Genomic DNA, 19,516 nt, shown 5'->3' with positions numbered 1-19,516 from the left:
TTCTATATTACGTATATATTTTCGTGAGCCAGTGGGGCCCGGGTCCCACCTGCCCTACTCTTCGGGCGCCCATGGAGCTTAGAGGTTCTCTACATACCCATATCGACCTTGGTACTCACCGGTCAAGAAAGTAGGGAGTCAACAATGCATTCGGTGGAGATGCCCTTTTACTATAACTCATAATCCTACGCACAAAAAGAGGTTTGAATTCTACAATGTGGGTTATAGGTTAGCAGTACAAAATCTAGCAATTTTTTGCGTAATAAAGCTTATTTCTGAATGCCATCTTGCCTATTTTCTTCAGAGGTGTTTGGCAACACTGGAAATTTTATGCCAATGAGGAAACAGAACAATTTGACGTACGATAGTGTGACCATAGTGGCCTCTGTGTTGTAATTTGAGGAAGTGATATATAATTTACTATTAAGAGAACGTTTTTATATTTAATAACATGTAACTTATCCCAACAGTGACAATATTGTGTTTTATTACAATCCAGTTTGTAGTATTGCGCAATCTTTTGGAATTCGTGGAGAGGATGGTTGATAGTGAGTAACCAATCACATTAAAGTATTGAAGTTGGACAGTGTATAAGTTAACGTGAACCCAAGGAGAACAAGATCAGAGCAGAAACGCCAAGATGGCGTTGTGCAATGATTCTAAGGCGCCTTTGCGAACTGTTAAACGTGTGCAGTTCGGAATATTGAGTCCAGATGAAATTGTAAGTTAATATATAAGTGTGTGTGTGTATGCCAAAATGTGAATAAATTAATATATTACAGTGTTATAACCGAGTCCGGACGCTTTCAAGGGAAGCAGGTTGGAAGAATCCATTTTGATAGAATGAAATGTTTTTATCTACATATATTTGTTTGTTTTTTTAAGTATATATTCTATATGCTTGTAACTCTGTAGTAGTAGCTATTTCGAACACGTTTCAATAATTGTGCGTCTCTACACACAAACATATTGTTTATATTCCGATTTTCTTATTGGAGATAACAGCTTTGTAGTTCAGTGCAAAATTTGTATGCATAATATTTCTCTGGACTGTTTTTGTGTTGTATTGCAATCATATTCTTGGTTATAGTTAAGGAGCCGTACTTCCCGTTTAGGGAAGGACGAGGAACGTCATACTTTCAGGAATTATTCATTGACTATCTAGGATGTTAAAAAGTAGGTAATAGAGTGAATTCTTGCCCTTGTACTTAGGGTGTTTTTTCTAGGAATATCTGCTTTTTATATCGTATGGGAATAATAATGTGCCCTTGTACTTAGTGTATGATTATGTGTGTGGGGGTACGCCTGTGGGGGGGGGGGGATTTGAAAACTTATATCGCATGTTCTGTGCACGTGGATACTTCTTACTGTTGCACTACGTAGAATAATGATTCTATTTGGTGTACAAATGGTAATAGAACTCATATGAAACGCAGATCACTCTGTATTCTCACTCCATGTTGGAGTGTGAATACAACATGATCTGGGTTTGTTGTGTGTTCTATTACCACTTATACATGATATAGAATCATTTCTGTAGGTAGCGCAACAGTAAGATGTATCCTCGTGCACGGGAGATGAGAAGTAGCTGTTCTTAACTATTACCATATTCTTAAAGTTTCCGTTTGATAAATGCTAATGTATATCTTGGATTTATGAAGTGTAAGAATGATCCTTGCACGTTCGTATGAAAGCTTACGTACTCACGGGCGAGTGGAAATCTTTTGGCAGGGATAGCTTCGGATTTGAGAGGCCAGTACTTAATTAAGCAAACCTGGACCAACAAAAAGTACAGAAAGCATATCAAGAAAGTACGAATCTTAACCAGAAAATTCTGCCCCCACCCCAAATCCAATTATGCCCTTTTGTCATTACTTGTACCCTACCGTGGGAAGAACCAGCTCCTAGTAGATTAAAAAAGAATCATTTTATGACCAACTTTCCATTACTTTAGGAGAGAGATTTATCATAAATAGTGTTTAGTGGGTGGTATTCCACTTAAGCTGCATAAAGTATACTGTTAAAGGAGCAAATTTAGGGAAGGTTCTAGAACACAGATCCCCCCTGGTTCATTTCTATACCAACGTTTAATATTTAATTCAAATTGTATTGCCGAGCAAGCGTAAGCGAGTGAAGGCGGGTTAGAGCCTCGCAGGGCACGTTGTTTTCTGTCCTTATTACAGCTAAATGGGAAGGGGGACCTGTGTTCTAGAACCTTGTCGCAAATTTATGTAGTTAGGACATATTCTTTATGCTGTGGAAACTATATTCACATGCCTTGTATCTTCTTTTGTTTGGGCAAGGTTGAGTTCAGTTCAAATTGAGGGCCGCCAGCTGGGATATTTCGAAAATTACGATTCTTTCAGTAATTAAGTTGTAGTGTCTTCTAGACTTGTATTTTTGGCTCCTGCGCTGTTTCTTCGTACAGGTAGTATACTCACAAACTTAAAGTAGCTGCAGCTGCAAGTTACGTACCATTAAAGCGACTGTTCATGAGTGTTGAAGTACAGTATAGCTTTCAGCATAAAAAGCTATATGAGTCATGAAGTACAGTTGAAGATGAAATCCGAACCACCTCAATGCTTGCATTTTTTTTTTTTTTTTTTTTTTTTTTTTTTTTTTATTTATTTATTCCTCCTTTGGACCGCGGGATCCGATTCACCAAAAGCCCCTGGTCCACTGGGTAGGGCGATTGATTAAGCTTAATCGTGAGAAAAGCTCATACCAGCCAATGTTGCGTATCACTACATGTTGCCTCCCCATTATAGTTGAATAACCATGAACCATGGTTTTTGGTGTTTTTTAAGTATTTAACTGCAAATGACTTTCTCCTATGCATAAATAGGTTAATTATATATTGTACTTCCTTTTAAAATGGGTATATTGTACTTGTAAGTAAAGTCTCCCCATATTCTTAATCTACACTAGAAACTAGTTCTTTTAATATGTTGGTTGTACGGGAGGATTTATTTCGTAATTCAGCGGAGGCATGAAAAAGCGTAGCCATACGACTTTGGGCGGTTAATTTCCATTTGTTTTATCCGTACTTGCTGCTCGACCTTCTCTGTAGTTTATTTTGGCCGTGTCCAAAAGTACGAAGTGCACACGTTGAGCATGCACGCTCAAAGTCTAAAAATAAAGTGTACACTTCGTCAAATTCCTTTGAACCGCACTTCGAGCTCCTCATCGTGGTGGAACATGGAACATTCATAACAAAAGAAGGGAGAACTTCTCATGCTAAAATAATAATAATAATAAATAAATAACATGGACAACTTTCCGGTTAAATATATCGTACATATTGAGAATGTGGGGCAACCATAAAATGACTTAAGTTTTTCGTGTATGCCAACATCTTAAGCTTTCCCGTGCCTTTAACTATTTGTCATTTTTGATCTCTCACGCGCAGGTTAACAAGAGCGGAGCTTAAAGGCAATAACCGTATTACATTGAACTGTATACACATTGTGTTATATGCACAATAAACTCGTAAGAGCAATAAAAACCACTAAGCTATTGGCGATGTTCTATTTTATTAGGCGTGCTTGCTGGAGGAAATATTTATTAACATTTCGGGAGGAGGGTAGCACTGGTGGTTAGGGCCCTGATGTCACTGTTGCGAAGTAACTTAGGAAATTCATTGCAAACGGAAGCAGGCAATTTGCAAGAGCGTTAGGACAGCGAAGGTACTGAGGGGAGCGCTCTTTACAATAATATGGCCCAAAACTACTTTGGGAGAGTGTTCATATTGTGTATGATTTCCTGTACGGTACATTACACAACAGAGACAGTGTAATTGTGGTAGTTCTACAGTATTGCTGCAGTTCCAGGCATTGATTGGACTATTTCTACCATATTCGCTAATAATTGAGTTGCTTAGGTGTTACATTTTCTTTGTGAATTTATAGGTTTTATCTATAAATTTTCGAAATAGTATCTCCATATTCTGCACCAAAACTTACTACAAGGATGACAAGGAAAGAAGTAATGCAGTTGAACAACATGAGGACTAAAGTTAATAGGAAAAAGCTATTATGTCATTATGAAATACCAATATATAAATATCACGTATGCTCTAGGTGGATAATCTGAATTAAAGTAATACGGTGAAAATAAGAAAAACTGTAAGGTTACTATCTTATAAGCTCGCTTAAATGGAGTCTTGTACATTGTATGCACTGCGAAACTTACATGCACTTCATTAAACTTTCGGCGCCCTACATCTCTCATGATATTCAGCTGCTCTCTCTTTCTCTCCCACTGCGAAAATGTTTACTCAGTTACGAAACAAATCCCCTCGTCCAAGTATTACCATAAAAAATGCTACTAATATAATAAGAATTTTATGAAAATTAAGAGACGATTTTATGAAAGGAAAAAAAAAATACAGCATGTATGTTATGTAATGGCTCTCAGTGTTCTATACAGAAGGAATTACTTCTTCATAGTTGTTTCGTAGTGGGTACAGTAATGGGATTATAAAAGGAATTTGTAAAATGTTTGATACATGTGTAGAAAGAAGTTTTTGACCTGTATTTCGATTTTGATCAGCTGTCAAAAATGCAAAATGTACGGTATTGGCATATTACGGTCCCTCGCACAGACCAAGTGCAAGGAAGTATGGTAGCTTTGAAAGGAATTTGTTTGTTTAGAATCAAAACTAGAAAATTAGTCCTATCTACGTACGAATTAACATTTACAGCTGTAGCTGTAGCCACAGAGTAATGAATAATCTATGCATAACGTTATCATATCTTTGTCATACCCACATACCTAGGTAAGTGTCTATGCAGAAACATATCTCATATACTCCGTTTAAAGAGTTTTTGTCCTTGAAGTAGCTTTTATATTGACTAACATAGTTCCAAGTTAATTGATGGTTTCAAGCAGAGTTTTATGTTTTAAAGTTTTTTTTTTTTTTTTTTTTTTTTTTTTTTTTTTTTTTTTTTTTTTTTCTCCACAGTCTATACAATAAGTTGCGAAACAACGGACACGAAACGCATTTGTTCTTTTGTTGTGATTTCGTAATTCGAAATCGTGTATAAAATGAATTTAATAAGCATTAGATTCGAAAACAATAGGAAACATAGTATGGGTAGTAATAAACTGCAAAATTGTGATTTGCAAGATTGAATTGAAAATAGTTTAGGATGGCATTTAGTATCTCCGTAATCCATCGACGGCTCTGGAGACGGTACTATGACTTATACTTAGCCGTTGTAAACGAGGGTTTGAAAAAACCCGGGTATTTTTGAAAAACCCAACTCATCTGGGCCCATGGGTATAATTGGCTTTTTTCGAAATATTTCCATGCCTTTGGGGTAAAAGTTTTAAAATGTGTTTTATATTTTAAGATTGTCATTATCGCAACTTGCAACAATTTTCTGTTCAATACTTTTTTGAAAAGATTGCCGCCATTTTGAAATTTGATATTGAATCGGCAACAAAATCTATACAGCAAATTTAGAATGTTTCTTGCTTCTATCCTCAAAATTTCAACTTAAGAGTCCGAAAATTGCACCCTGTAGCGTGGATACACGCTAGTTGAAAAAGGCCGCCATTATGAAATTTTACGTTGGATCGCCGCCAAAATACATATACAGCTAATTTAGTGTCTCGTGAGTGTACGCTGAAAATATGTTTTTAATAAACGGTTCAAAAACCGAAAATCTCGCTTTGTAGCGTGGATACCCGCTATTTTCAAAAGAAAATGCCGCCATTTTAAAATTTTAAGTTGGTATGCCGCCAAAATCTATGCAGGAAATTTAGTGTATGTCGTGCTTGTACCCTGAAAATTTAAACTTAAAAGACCGAAAGTAGTACCCTGTAATATGTGTGTCGTACAGGCGGGCAAATGAACAAATGTAGATCAAATCATTCCAGGAGACTCAGTAACGTTCGCCGAATACAGTATGAATACCAAATATATTAATTTAAAACTAACATATAATTCATGTATTATAAAATAAACGTTTCTAAATATCTTATATGGCAAATATTTTCCATCGTTAAATAAATGATTTTATTGTTGAAGTTCACTTCCGATACTATGTGCGTTCAATTGCGTTAATTTCCCGAGCACTTTTTCCATGACAGGTTTTCCCCGAAAATGCAACTTTCTTTACTGTACATCGACACTTCCACTAGTACGGAAGTTTAAATTCAGCACTGAAGTAGTAGGGTTACATAGTTTTCGGAACTCCGTGCGTTAAGCTTCTTAAATTTGACAATAATTTTTACGCTGTTGCTGGTGTTGATTCTTTAGAATGCTTACTTGAAGAGTAGCAACTGATGACTGAACTAAACTGTTGTTGTTGGGAAGCCAAATTTTACTGAAGATTACTTGTGTTGCCATCTAATGTATGAAATAATACTATTAGCTCTACTAATGCCTTTACATATTTACTGGTGGTACAGGCACCTATGGCCTTAAACTCGTCAAATGTATGAGGGATAACGTCCCACGGCGTCGCCGAGCACACTATTCCCGGAAAGTATTTTCTAAAATATAAAATTGCGTATTTTACTTCAAATAGGCTATAAACACAATCCATACATTAATTTGTTGTTATAATTATCTCAAGCTAAGTTAAGCTTTTTTATTCATTCAGTGCATTCAGAACTTTATATAGGTCTAACATTGAATGTTGTATGAAAGCATCTAATTCGCCCAAGGGAAGTCCAAAATCTGATAAAAGTCACTTTCAATGTGGTCACCTTAGTTTTCCAGGTGGGTTTTAAAGTGGGTTTTTTCAGGTGGGTCCAAACGGAAATAACCCGGCGGGTTTTTTCGGGCTGGGCCCACTTGGGCAAACCCTGTTGTAAACAACTAGTTTATACATTTACCCACCATCACCGACACGCTTGCTCCCTACAGATCCCCAGCTGCCATTCGGGCTCCCTGCTGCGCTCCTGTCCTGACTTGATTAGATAACATTCGTGCTTTTCAGTGGCCACCGAGCACAAGTTAATTCATGTTTTTTATGCAGTGTAGTTTTTATGCCTTTCGCCCACACTGTGTACTCATCACAGTTACAAATAACGATTCGTAATCACAACCAAGTGAGTCAAAGTCACTACCAAATGATTTGGGGGATAAACTAAATAATACCCATAGTTTATGTTGAAATATTCCATGAGATTTTTCCAATAAGTATACTCGAAAATTTTCATTGAACGGAAGCTTTCAGTACAAATTAACTCCGATATTCTTTTCAAAATATGTGTCAAATCACATGACTTGAGTAGAAGGGGATATCCCTGAGTTTTCGAACATTCCAGGGAACAAGATGGCTCTGTGGTTCGAGATGTCAGTTTTCAGCCTCAAGAAGTTGGTGATTTGGACAGCATGTATCCGTTGATTTTTATCGGGGTTTTCCCTTTTCCTCCCACATTCTACTTCCACAGCTTATTTCATAATCGCCTCTTTAATTATCTCCTTTAGCCTAAAGGACACAGAATTAGAACGTAACCACTAGAAATTTTTCTTTAATTAGAGCATTGTATGTATCCAGTATAAAGTGAACATGATGTTAAGCATATTCTCGTATGGTACAATTACAGTTCATTTATAATACTTTTTTTTTTTTTTTTGTTCTTTCTTTTCAGCGTCGGATGTCAGTTACGGAGGGCGGAATCCGCTTTCCAGAGACTATGGAAGGCGGACGGCCGAAACTTGGAGGTCTCATGGATCCTCGACAGGGAGTTATGGACAGAATGTCTCGTTGTCAGACATGTGCAGGTAACTAGCATTTTTTTTGGATCTGTTTATGTACATGTGAATATGGTAATCGTCCCGATTATTTTTTCTTCCTTCATTGATTGGGAATACTGGTTGCCAACAGACAAACAGCGATGTACTCTCTTGAATTGCTGTGTAGAATTGCCGTACAGGTGACCTTAGTGTGAGAAGAAACCAATAATGGCCATTAATTGAGCCATGAACTAAAGTAGCAGTGTCACGCGATTGGAATTAGTCAATTGGTATTAAAACCGGAAGTTATTCCTGCCAGTTCTGGTTTTAGTAGAGATATTAGATTGAAAATAGAATTTACTTGTGAGACGTTTGACTGCATAAAATTTCTTTCCGCTATCTATTGCCGTTTTTACTTTATAGCACTCATCGTGAAGACCGGAAGTAATCGATTTCTGATACTTCCGGTATGAACAGAGGACTAAGAGAGGAATTGATATCAACACTTGGAACGCTTAATCGCTTCAAAAAAAAAAAAAAAAAATGCTTCTCACAGTGATCATTTTTGCCGAGGGTAGATCAGTATTGAAACCGGAACTTGTAGTGTATTTCTTCCAGTTCCGGTTTTAGTTAGGGTGGAGATGAAATGTATTTTTGTGACGCTTCATCTCTGCTCTCTCGTTCGTCCAGATGTCTTTTGCCCTACCGGTATCTCTTCTTAACTATGTTTTCGAAAACTTGTAGGGTCTTTTCTCTTCCAGTTCGCGATTAATTATACATTCAAGGTTGCAATAGTCAGAATCATGCCTTTTTATGCTTTTGATATTGGTCTTCGTAATGGGATGGGACAGTTATACCTGAGAACAATATACTTAACCTGAAATCAGGGATAATTGAAATGTTGCTTAGATTTTTTTTGTTTGTTTGTTTTGCTTATTTCATGAGATAAATCGATAATTTTAACATGGTAGTTCAATGATGCAAATGAACCAAGTCTGAAGCAGTCAATTCAAATATTTGTGTTGCGTTTCTTGTACGTTTTAATGTTTTGTATGATAAATATATTTTGCAACGTCTAACAAAAGCGAACAAAGAAATGGAAGCTACAGAGTTAGCATGGACAGCTGTAGTATCACCTCCTCCAAATAATTATAAAGTTTAAATATTTGCATATGAATATTAACATTCTTCCAATGAGGTCTTTTTATAAAATTTAAATATCACGTTAAAGTAATTGTGTTTATTTTGTTTAGAATATTTTTGGGAGTTAGTCTCATTTTCTTTAAAATTGGCTGAAACAATATGATGAAGCTTTTCTGGAAGTTCTAATGTTACATCTCCTCGTTGGAGAGAAGGGTGGCCTGTTTTTATAAGTATTCCTTTGTTCTCGATTAACGTAAAGGTGTCATATAAAGTTTATTTAGTAGCTCCCAAAGTAGCAATTTTGATAGTTTGTATGTATGTTTGGTCATCCATTGCTATTAACCAAGGTTTTATTTAACTCTTATGGGCTTCTTCAAGAGTGAATCCTTATTTTATTAAATACCATGATTCTGAAAAAAATTATTGGTCTGGCATCTAGAAACTGTTTAAGAATCACGTATAAGCGACTGAGACACAGTGCTGTACCAAGAGATCTGACCGTCCAAGTGACTATGTGCGGTTTTAGTTAGTACCATTAATAAATTGAGCAGGTTGGTAAGACACAAGTAGTGAAGAGTCTTAAGATAGCAACTTCATTTGTGCATGAGTTTTCAGAGCTTGTAAAAAGCGTGATTTTTTTTTTTAAACCATAACGTTAAAAGATATCAATAATTAAAATTGCCCTTTTAACACTATTCATGTCTTACTATTTTTAGGTAACATGACTGAATGTCCCGGACACTTCGGACATATTGATTTAGCGAAACCGGTTTATCACATTGGATTCATCACGAAGACAATTAAGATCCTCCGATGTGTGTGTTTTTATTGTTCGAAACTTTTAGTCAGCCCGGTAAGTAAAGTTAATGGCCACATTTTACTGACTTATTTCATGTTGAGCACAAAATTATACCCAGTGTCAAGAGCAAATACATTAATATCACTATTTTCCAAATCGTAGATAATATGTCATTTAATCTTTATTGTTCAGTTTATGCAGTCTTATTACGAGCTTAATTTTATCCTATCAACATGTAAAATGAGTAATGGTACTGTAAAATCCTTAGTGTCCTTTTTTCAGTTTCAAAAGAAAATTCAGTGATAGACATAATGAAAGATATTTGTTTTGTTACAAGTGTTCTGTCAAGAAATATTTGTACATACTGTGTAAATATTTTGTACTTACACGCTTGTAAAGTAATTTCATTGTGTTTGTTTTAGAATAATCCTAAAATCAAAGAGATTGTAATGAAATCAAAAGGTCAGCCGAGGAAACGTTTTGCTTTCGTCTACGATTTGTGTAAAGGAAAGAACATTTGCGAGGGAGGTGACGAGATGGATGTTCAGAAGGAAAACCCAGATGATCCATCTTCACAGGTATGTAGTTTCCTCTAATTACAATAGTCACTTCCTCTTCTCAGTAATTGTTCTTGTTTTGCTCTTTATTCTTTTTAAGTAACTAATCTCTCCTTCAGACATTCTTTCCTAATGGATTGTGTTTTCTAATTTTCATGTATATTAGTATTGATGTATGTACCTCATTTAATAACACAGTGCTACACAACTAAAGCAATTACATTTATTAAAAACCCTTTGATTAAATTAATATATGTTCAGCCCTCAAGCAAGACGTAAATATGTAGTGCACCTCCGTGGAACGCAGAAAGGAATGTTCGTAATATAAATGCATGTTCCTTACACTTTATAAGTAGATATAAATACTGATTCCCAATGGGGGCTCTTGTGACTTGGAACCCCTCATTAAACTGTGCAGGTGTACGCCACTTTTAGCCTCGGTGGTGTAAAGGATGGTAAACTCCAATTCAACGCACTAACTATATTGTAAAACTTTGTCCCATGTAGGTAGGTAGAGCGTTAATAAAAAGTGTGTCCGGAATCGACTCCCACTACCGGCTTTTATTATGAAAGTTTCACTATAAAAGTATTTTTACAAAATACTGTACAAATCTCTCTAGTATACAAGGTTAGTTAAAGGTAGTCTTTGACCGTAAGGTCGCAGACAGGATCTCTACAGAGCCCCGTAGCAGACTAAGCAGAGAGGAGTTAGGGACCTAATGCTCCGTAGCAAGCAGAGGAGGGTTAACTGGCCAACAGATCCCCGTAGCAGTTTAAGCGGCTGTAGTTAGGATTCCCAGACAGAGCCCCGTAGCAGGGTAAGCCAGGAGATAGGATAGGTGTAGTCCCGTAGCAGACTAGAGGCCTGGGGTTAGGTTACTCCTAATGTTCCGTGGCAAACAGTAGGAGGGTCACAAGAAAACTGGTACAGAATTGCCGTGATTCATCCAATTTATAGCGTTCCTTGGGTGGCGGTGGTGCTACTGCTCCGTGGGAGGGACTAAAAACCGTCGTCTGCAAATGATTGGAGATTCATCGGGTGTAAAATCTTCTTGCCAAAGCAAGTGGTGGTGTTTGTAAACACTGGCGTGTGGAAATGTTAGATTACCACATCACGTGGGATATTACAATATAAATGCCTACTTCTAAACTACTTGTAGTGTTGTATGTAATGGTTTGAAACATGCCTTTTTGTTTTATAGGCTAAAAGGTCAGGACACGGTGGTTGTGGACGTTACCAGCCGAGCATCAGACGAGCGGGTTTGGATTTAACAGCAGAATGGAAGCACGTTAACGAAGACTCACAAGAGAAGAAAATAAGTCTGAGTGCTGAGAGAGTTTGGGAAATTTTCAAACATATTTCAGGTATAGTTAACTATAAACTTGGTTAAAGACATGAATGGACAGATAATTCAGTAATAATCAAAATATTGCCTAGTAAGCGTCGAAATTTTATAAATAACAGTATGGTTTGAACAAATAACTTCCGTCTTTAGCAATGATGTTGAAGAAACTTCCGTTGCAATTGTGTATATTGTAATATGAACTTGAACATTCTTTGGCGTAGTCGCTAATGCTCTCGCCTTTGGTGCGAGCTGTCCCCGATTCGATTCCCGGTGGGGCATTCGGTCGAGAAAGTATAAAAGCTTTTTCAGGCCAGCCATTTTGAGTGAAATTTTCCTCCTTCACACTTGGAAAATGTCGGGATGGTACCTAACTTACAGCTCCCAGGCCGCTTCCTTCCCTTTTCTCGAATAGTGTGATCGCCGGAGGACATCAATTTTCATACGTAACGGGCTAACATGGTCATAGATGCCGAAGGCGTGAAATCTAATCCCTAATCCCTGAACAGTTTTAAGCTAACATGAAGAAGTGGTTGGAGCAGCGTTGCTGATGATGATGGTTATTCGATGAGATTGTATGGTTGTTTATTAACTGTATAAAGGCATGGAAATGTTATAAATAATAACCAGGAAATGCGATATTTTTAGATTACTTTTAAAGGAAAAATAGAAAATATTTCTGTAGTAGTGGTTGACTAGGGAGGAAGAAAACGCATGTTACAGGAAGTGTGCAATTTTTAATAGACTCTGATAAACCAAGATCCGATTCTCGAGTCTGAAAGTCTTAAGGGGAGCTTGTATTTGTATGGATGTATTATTCAAGAAATGAATAATTTTCCATTCATTGAAAATTACGTTACGTTATTGTACATTTATCAGCTAAACTGTCTACCGTTTTTAGTGACAGCTTTTGATAGTCTCGCATCGATTTCAGTACAGTTTTCAAAGACAAATACGTTCATATACATTGCCGAAATTCTTATTTAAGAGGGTCAATCAGTTGTATTTTTTTGTGGGAAGGGGGTAAGAAAGAAAAAATTAGAAAAGTATTTTTGATGGCTTCGTATTATCTGATGACATAGTATAATTTTTTGTTTCGTCGTGTGCTGAAAGAATGTATCCATGTTATATAGTCAGTGAATTGATAATAATGGAACTACTACTTGATACAATGAGATGCATATTTGTTAACAGTAAGTAAAAATTCTGTACTTTAATATCTATATTTATCTATCGATATATATAAAAGGATTCTTTTAAGGTTTTAACATAATGAAAAGTTTTGCTTACTGTTCATATTAATGAACAGTTGTTTCACACTTTATTCTAAGATAGAATGTGGGGCCACGATGGCTCAGTGGCAGAGCGTTCACCTCTGGTGCTTGGGGTCCCGGGTTTGATCCCAGCCCCCGCCAAGTGAACTTTGTGGTGGACAAACACCGTGTGCGTGGTTTTCCTCGTGGTTCTCCCACTTTCTTCATTCCACCATTTCATTCATTACTCATCACCGTCTCCTTGAGCCTAACCGGCATAAGCATGGGTTAAACTCAAAGATTTCATTTCATTTTTAAGATAGAATGTACCAAATTGTGACGTTATAATTGAATAGAAAATTAGGAAACCTTCTAGAACAGTGTCTGTCGTAGATTGTAATAATATTAAATTATCATTATTGCAGAGTTTTGAAAATTACAGTATTTGTATCAGGTTCTGCCATTGCTCTTCAAAATTTGTTATTTGAGAATCGAAAAGTAAGATTTTTGTAACCTAGTGTGTTCTCATTCACAACTCGTGTTGAGTATATGTACAGGGTGTTACATAAATGTGTCTCAGTATTTTGGAAATATATTCCTCAAGTCAAAATACGAAAAGAAAATTCATATAGACCTGTGCTCAAAAGTAGATAATTTCGGAGTTATAGGGTGTCGAAAATGTGAAATAAGCGTGCTTTTAAAGTTCCATAGCTCCACTACTATTGGACCAATCGTAGTCGGGTCAAGACATCACTGAGGAACTAGTATGTGGACTATCCAAATATTCATCTTTCAGAACCTCCGGTACTTCCTCAATCATTTTTAGAGAGGCTGTTTAGGATTGCTTGATCACGCTCCGCCTACCTCTAAAAATTGGTGTGCAAGTACTGGAGCATTCTTAAACATGGACATTTGGATAGTTCACATACCAGTTCTTCAGTGATGTCTTCACCCGATACGATAGCTCCCCTAGTAGTGGAGCTATGAACTTCTAAGTTCACTTGTTTCACGTTTTCGGCACCCTATAACTCCGAAACTCTCCACTATTGAGCACAGGTCCATATGAACTTTTTTTTCTTATTTTGATCTGAGGAATCTGTTTTATATATACAGGGTGCGGCACGTAAAACCGGCCCGTAAAGTGAACACACAAAATGAAATGTAATGTATTGAATATGACTACTCACCTTCACAGCAGGTGCTGGAAGTGTCCTCCGCCCACTTCAACACACATGTGAGCACGATTGAGGAGATTCATATATACCCTTGTCAGTTCTTGTGTTGTAATGCTATTGGTGACATCCTGGATCCTGGTCTTGAGTTCTTCAATTGTGTGTGGATTTGTTTCGTATACTCTTCCCTTTAACAGTCCCCATAAGTAAAAGTCACACGTGGACAAGTCTGGTGACCGAGGAGGCCACAAGCCTTTGCTGATTGTCCTCTCTGGTGTAAACATCTCATGCACAAGGGACAATGATGCAGCTGATGTGTGGCATGTTGCACCGCCCTGCTGAAAGTAACATAACTGACGCTCCTCTTCGGTAATGTGTGGATAAAACTCCTCCAGGATTCCCATACACGTCACTGTTCACTGTCGTCTCAAAGAATATGGGCCCAATAACGCGTGTGGCGGAAATGGCACACCAAACACCAATCTTCTCATCATGCAAGGGTACCTGGTGGATTGCGTGTGGATTTTCTGTCGACCAATACCGGTTGTTTTGGGAATTTACGTACCCAGACAGGTGGAACCACGCCTCGTCACTCATGATGAGCATTAGTGGATCCAAGAAACCACTGGCAACATTGCTCAACAGCCATGAACAGAAATGCACCCTCTTCTGCAGGTCAGGCTCCTTCAGTTCTTGCACAACACTTATTTGGTACGGTTTTAACTTCAGTCCCCTTTTTCTCAACTGGTTTCGGCAAGTTTCACTGGCTGCGGCTGCACGTGACTGCTGCGGGTCACGTAAGTCGACCCGACCTCGACACGCCATCGCTTGGTAGGAAGGTAGATTATTTAAGTGTTGCCAAAAACACAATATACCAGAATATTACGACGGGCCGGTTTTACGTGCCGCACCCTGTATAATTTGTTCATTAACTTGATCGTTGGGCCCCTTCGCGACCAAGTAGCAAAGGCACATGGTCCCGGGTTTGAATCCCGATGGGTTACTTATCCTTGGGCTGTAAAGTGACCTTGAACTGTAGTTAACCAATCATTGAACTTGATCTTCCTGAGGCGGTGGCTAACAAAGAACTTGGAAAATTTTGCATCTTGTTTGGAGAGAGCTATAGCGTATTAATTATTGCATGTTTTGATAGGATATGATTAATTCATGTCAGTTTTTATTTCATTCCGTTTTTTTTAATCTAAACTTTTTTTTTTTTAAATTCCAGACGAAGAATGTTTCATCCTCGGAATGGATCCAAAATACGCTCGTCCTGATTGGATGATCGTTACAGTGTTGCCGGTTCCTCCGTTGCCTGTAAGACCGGCTGTTGTGATGTATGGATCAGCCAGGAATCAGGTACAATTTTATTTTTACTAATACAAGAATTATAATTTTTTTAAAATCTTAAGCTTTGCTATCATTGGCATAGATAAAGGAAGAATATGGGGGTATTCCTCTGGCTTTAATCCTTGCAGAGTACATAGAACTACATAATAATTCACAGAATATCCATTTGTAATCAATCATCAAGTTGGTTTATGCTGAAGTATGACAACAATCCGAAGTTATTTTGTAGATGTCGTCAACTGAAAGTTTTACCATGTCAGAATGAACCAAATCTGTAACTTCTTTAGTTTGCCAGGAGCTGGAATAAACTGTAACGAGTGCATTCTGACATGATAAAACTTTCAGTTCTCAATACAAATTTTTCTCTATCTCAGTTTCGTCAAAAATGTAGTTAATCCCTTTTGATATGGGATTCAACGTATAATCTACGGAAATTATAATGGATCGTATTATTATTTCAACAGGACGACTTGACCCACAAACTGGCGGATATTATAAAAGCTAACAACGAGCTTACAAGGAATGAACAGGCTGGTGCTGCAGCCCACGTCATCGCAGAAAATATAAAAATGTTGCAGTTCCACGTAGCTACACTGGTTGATAATGATATGCCAGGAATGCCGAAGTAAGTATACCTATATAGATATTCAGCTTTTAGCAAAATATTAGGAATTTGTTGTTTTGGCGTTTTGTCCATTTCTTTATTTAACTTCTAACTTGGGCTGCAATAGGTTGTACAAATAACTTTAAAAGAGGTTTATAGGGTACAGTGCTTGAGTCCGAGCTTTGATTGGGTTTGGAAGTGGTATTGTATTGTTTGCAGCAGGGTTACGTTATCCATCTTGGTGTTGTATTATTTGGATTACTTGGCTTCAGTTTTACCAGTGCTTGGAAATCACACGTCTCGTTATATTAGAATGAAATTGCTTCAGTAGTAATTTCATTAGCTGAAGTCCTGCTTGTTTCTTCAAGGTGATTCTTCTTTTGTTCTATCCTGTTTCGTCTTGTTAACTTGAATTATAAATATGTTGTTTTTATGGGACTCCGACAGTGCAAATATAACTAGAAGAACTGTACATTTTAATAAGTAACGTGTTTGCACAGGATAACTTTCATCTTTAGTTCCGCTGGCCTGCATTAAGGTTAGTTTAAAGGGACAAGTTTTGCCGATAGATGTGAATACAGTCTTTGTATCTCTCTCATGTATTTTTTATCTTTCACGAAAATTTACGATTTCTCTTACAAATTTCAAACTAGAGATTTCAATTTTTTCGAGAAGGAACTTCATAACCTATCGAAGGCAACAATCCGTGCCGATTTTTTATTTAGAATTTTCTTCATTGTTGAAATGGCTTGTTTGTTGAAAGAGAGATCCAAACCTTTAACAATATAACTCTTTCGACAATGAAGAAAATTCTAAATAAGAAATCGGCACGGATGGTTGCCTTCGATAGGTTATCAAGTTCTTTCTCCAAAAATTTCAAGTCTCTAGGTTGAAATTTGTAAAACAAATTGTAAATTTTCGTGAAAATTAAAAAATACATAAGAGAGACACGAAGACTGTAGTGACATTTATTGGCAAAACTTGTCCCTTTACACCAACCTTAATACCATACTTTAATTTGTAAAGGAAAATATATAAAACTAGAGTTAGTGATTAAATGTCTTTTTCACGGATATCTCGGTGTGTAATTATATTTACGTAAATTTCGTTAATTGGAGTTCGAATTTCTAAATTATTAGATCCAATTGCATAGCTAGGTTGCCTTCTAAATTCAATTGTGGATCTTCCATGTTTAGTAATGTGTTTACTTTGGTCAAATGTATGGGATCACTTAAGTGTTTTGGTAGTTCTTAAACAGCTCCATTGATATATTTGGCGTCCATTTTCCTTTATTTTCTCCTGACATGTTTCTTTATTTTAGTTTCCTAGTTTGTTTTTTAAACAGGAATTACACTGTTCAGGTAGAATTTTCATTCTGTTATTACTAGGGCTGGGAAGCTGAAGACCTAAAAATTGCCTAAAAAGGACCTATAAATTGACCTAAAAATATCTAAAAGATCTAAAAACTGGAAAAAAAGGACGTAAAAATAAGACCCAATTTAATTAGAATTACATATTTAATTAATATAGGGCTCAAGAAATACAAGCTTCTGGTAGGTTAATATTCTGTCCTTCCACAAAGTGAAGTACAAACTAAAATAAGACTACTTCCCACCTTCACCCCCCTACCCTTGCTGCAGGACATTGTTACGCCTCCTTCTCTGACTTGTGATTGTTGCAGATCTGGTCTTATCATTCCAGTCGTTGAAGAATGTCTTATCTTTTGAATTTTCTTTACTAAAGAAAGGACGTTTTAAGAGGTGGTGGTGATTCGAAGTAATGGCCAGTAAATTCATTGCCGAAAAATGAAGTGCAAAAAAAAAAAAAGACTTAAGACCTATGAAAAGCTTTTAAAAAGACCAATTAAAAAAAAAAAAAAACGCCGAAAAAGGCAAAAAAGGACAAATAAAATCCACCATTTTCTGGCCTACAATGACCGAAAATGAAAAAATAATATATATATATATATATCAAGTCTCGTCTTCGGGCACTCCTAAAAAAGAGGATTTTCCTCAACTTCTGGGCCCTAGCTGTTACATAGAATATTCGTTAAGATGCCATGACTCTTACCTCATTGAAAGACCGCTTTTTATGAGATCAGTGAAGTCAAGTTGTGCCGAGTGTAATCAGAGGAAAGATCGTAATTATCAGATGATGTTGGCATTGCGTCGTCCTTCCAGCGTCGTGAGGACAATTGAGGAGCTACTTGTAATGAATCGGTATAACTGTGAGGCGTCAAACTTAAACATTTCATTTTCATTTGAAGTAGTGAACTTTGATCTAGAAAACCACTATTAATGGCGAGTGAAGCCGATGGTTTGCCCACACAACGTCGCGAAGGCGAGAGTTCCACAAGAGCTGTTAGATCCTGGTCCCTAAGGCCTCTTGCGCCAGGAATTTAGTTTAGTTTGAGCATAAAGGTGCAGACGTTAATGTATTGCATGTCTTGTTTGGAATTTTAGGATTCCCTGATCTCGGACTTTCGGAAGGATTGCAGTGCCCTTGAAGATTTATGTAGGTCTCTGTACCAGTGTGTTAAAGTAATAAGGCATGAAGTTGTTAGCTCATTGTTATTCTGTGCATTTTATATTTGAATTTTTATATCAATATTTGAATTATTCTATTTCAGAAAATAATGCAGTAATTCATTGGTATTTTTTTTTCTTCAGAGCTATGCAGAAGTCAGGTAAACCAATCAAAGCAATTAAAGGTCGATTGAAGGGTAAGGAAGGAAGAATCCGAGGTAACTTGATGGGTAAACGAGTCGACTTCTCTGCTCGAACTGTAATCACACCGGATCCAAACCTTCGAATCGACCAAGTAGGAGTCCCTCGTTCCGTTGCACAGAATTTAACATTTCCAGAAATTGTTACACCTTTCAACATTGACAAGTAAGTACAAGTTTTGATTTTTTTTTTTTTTTTTTTTTTTTAATTGGAAAATAATAATAATGTTAGCTGTACTTTTCTACTTTTCATGTTTGTAGCTTTGCAACAAAGTTCCCTACGTTATGAAAGTTAAAAGATTTCCGTGTAATCAGGGATAACTTTTGTATCAGCATGTAAGAACCTTAAAAGATGCTTTTCCCTGAGGAGTTCCACTGTCGGTATCAAGTTTTATTTAAATTACTTAATAGTATATACTAATGAAAGAAGGAAACAGCGATTTATTATTTTACACACCAAATCCTTTATAGTGCGAATTCTAACGCAAAGTGACTGGACTGGAACTCGAACAACCATTCATTTTGTAATTAATTAAATTTTAGAAAGTAATATGTGTTGAGCATAAATAAGAGCAAACATATCAATAATTGCTTAAGGGTCTTCACTACAGCGAAATTAAACTACGGCTAATTTTAGTGTTTTTCTGTAATAATTTCAAAACAAATAAAAATATTCGAAAAGCATAAACGTAGTGAAATAGACAATATGATTTTGCATGTGGTACCGTTATTACAACTTATCTATCTGCTTTCGATTTGCAACTGTAGATAGATTTAGCATTTTTTGAGGGTTCTGTAAATAGCGGCATACCAAAAACAAATAGGTGAATTATGATAAAGGTATCACATGCAAAATCGTGTTGTCTAGTTCACTACG

General features: G+C 36.7%; 1 protein-coding gene across 1 annotated transcript in view; it reads left to right on the top strand.

Moving 5' to 3' along the window:
• Window positions 1–335: 335 nt before the first annotated feature.
• The window catches only part of Polr2A (RNA polymerase II subunit RpII215), a 59,367-nt gene continuing 40,186 nt past the window's right edge, over window positions 336–19,516 (top strand). Inside the window, exons 1-8 of the mRNA XM_081756849.1 lie at window positions 336–721; window positions 7,609–7,741; window positions 9,553–9,689; window positions 10,058–10,213; window positions 11,395–11,557; window positions 15,189–15,319; window positions 15,775–15,935; window positions 18,584–18,805. Of these exons, the coding sequence (XP_081612975.1) occupies window positions 641–721; window positions 7,609–7,741; window positions 9,553–9,689; window positions 10,058–10,213; window positions 11,395–11,557; window positions 15,189–15,319; window positions 15,775–15,935; window positions 18,584–18,805 (1,184 nt within the window). The 5' untranslated portion in view covers window positions 336–640. The remainder of the gene's footprint in view (window positions 722–7,608; window positions 7,742–9,552; window positions 9,690–10,057; window positions 10,214–11,394; window positions 11,558–15,188; window positions 15,320–15,774; window positions 15,936–18,583; window positions 18,806–19,516) is intronic.

This window comes from Thermobia domestica, chromosome 4, assembly GCF_964235325.1.
Source record: "Thermobia domestica chromosome 4, izTheDome1.hap1.1, whole genome shotgun sequence".
Classification (NCBI taxonomy): domain Eukaryota; kingdom Metazoa; phylum Arthropoda; class Insecta; order Zygentoma; family Lepismatidae; genus Thermobia; species Thermobia domestica.
The sequence above is the reverse complement of the archived record's forward strand: the minus strand, read 5'-3'. Positions and strand labels throughout refer to the sequence as shown.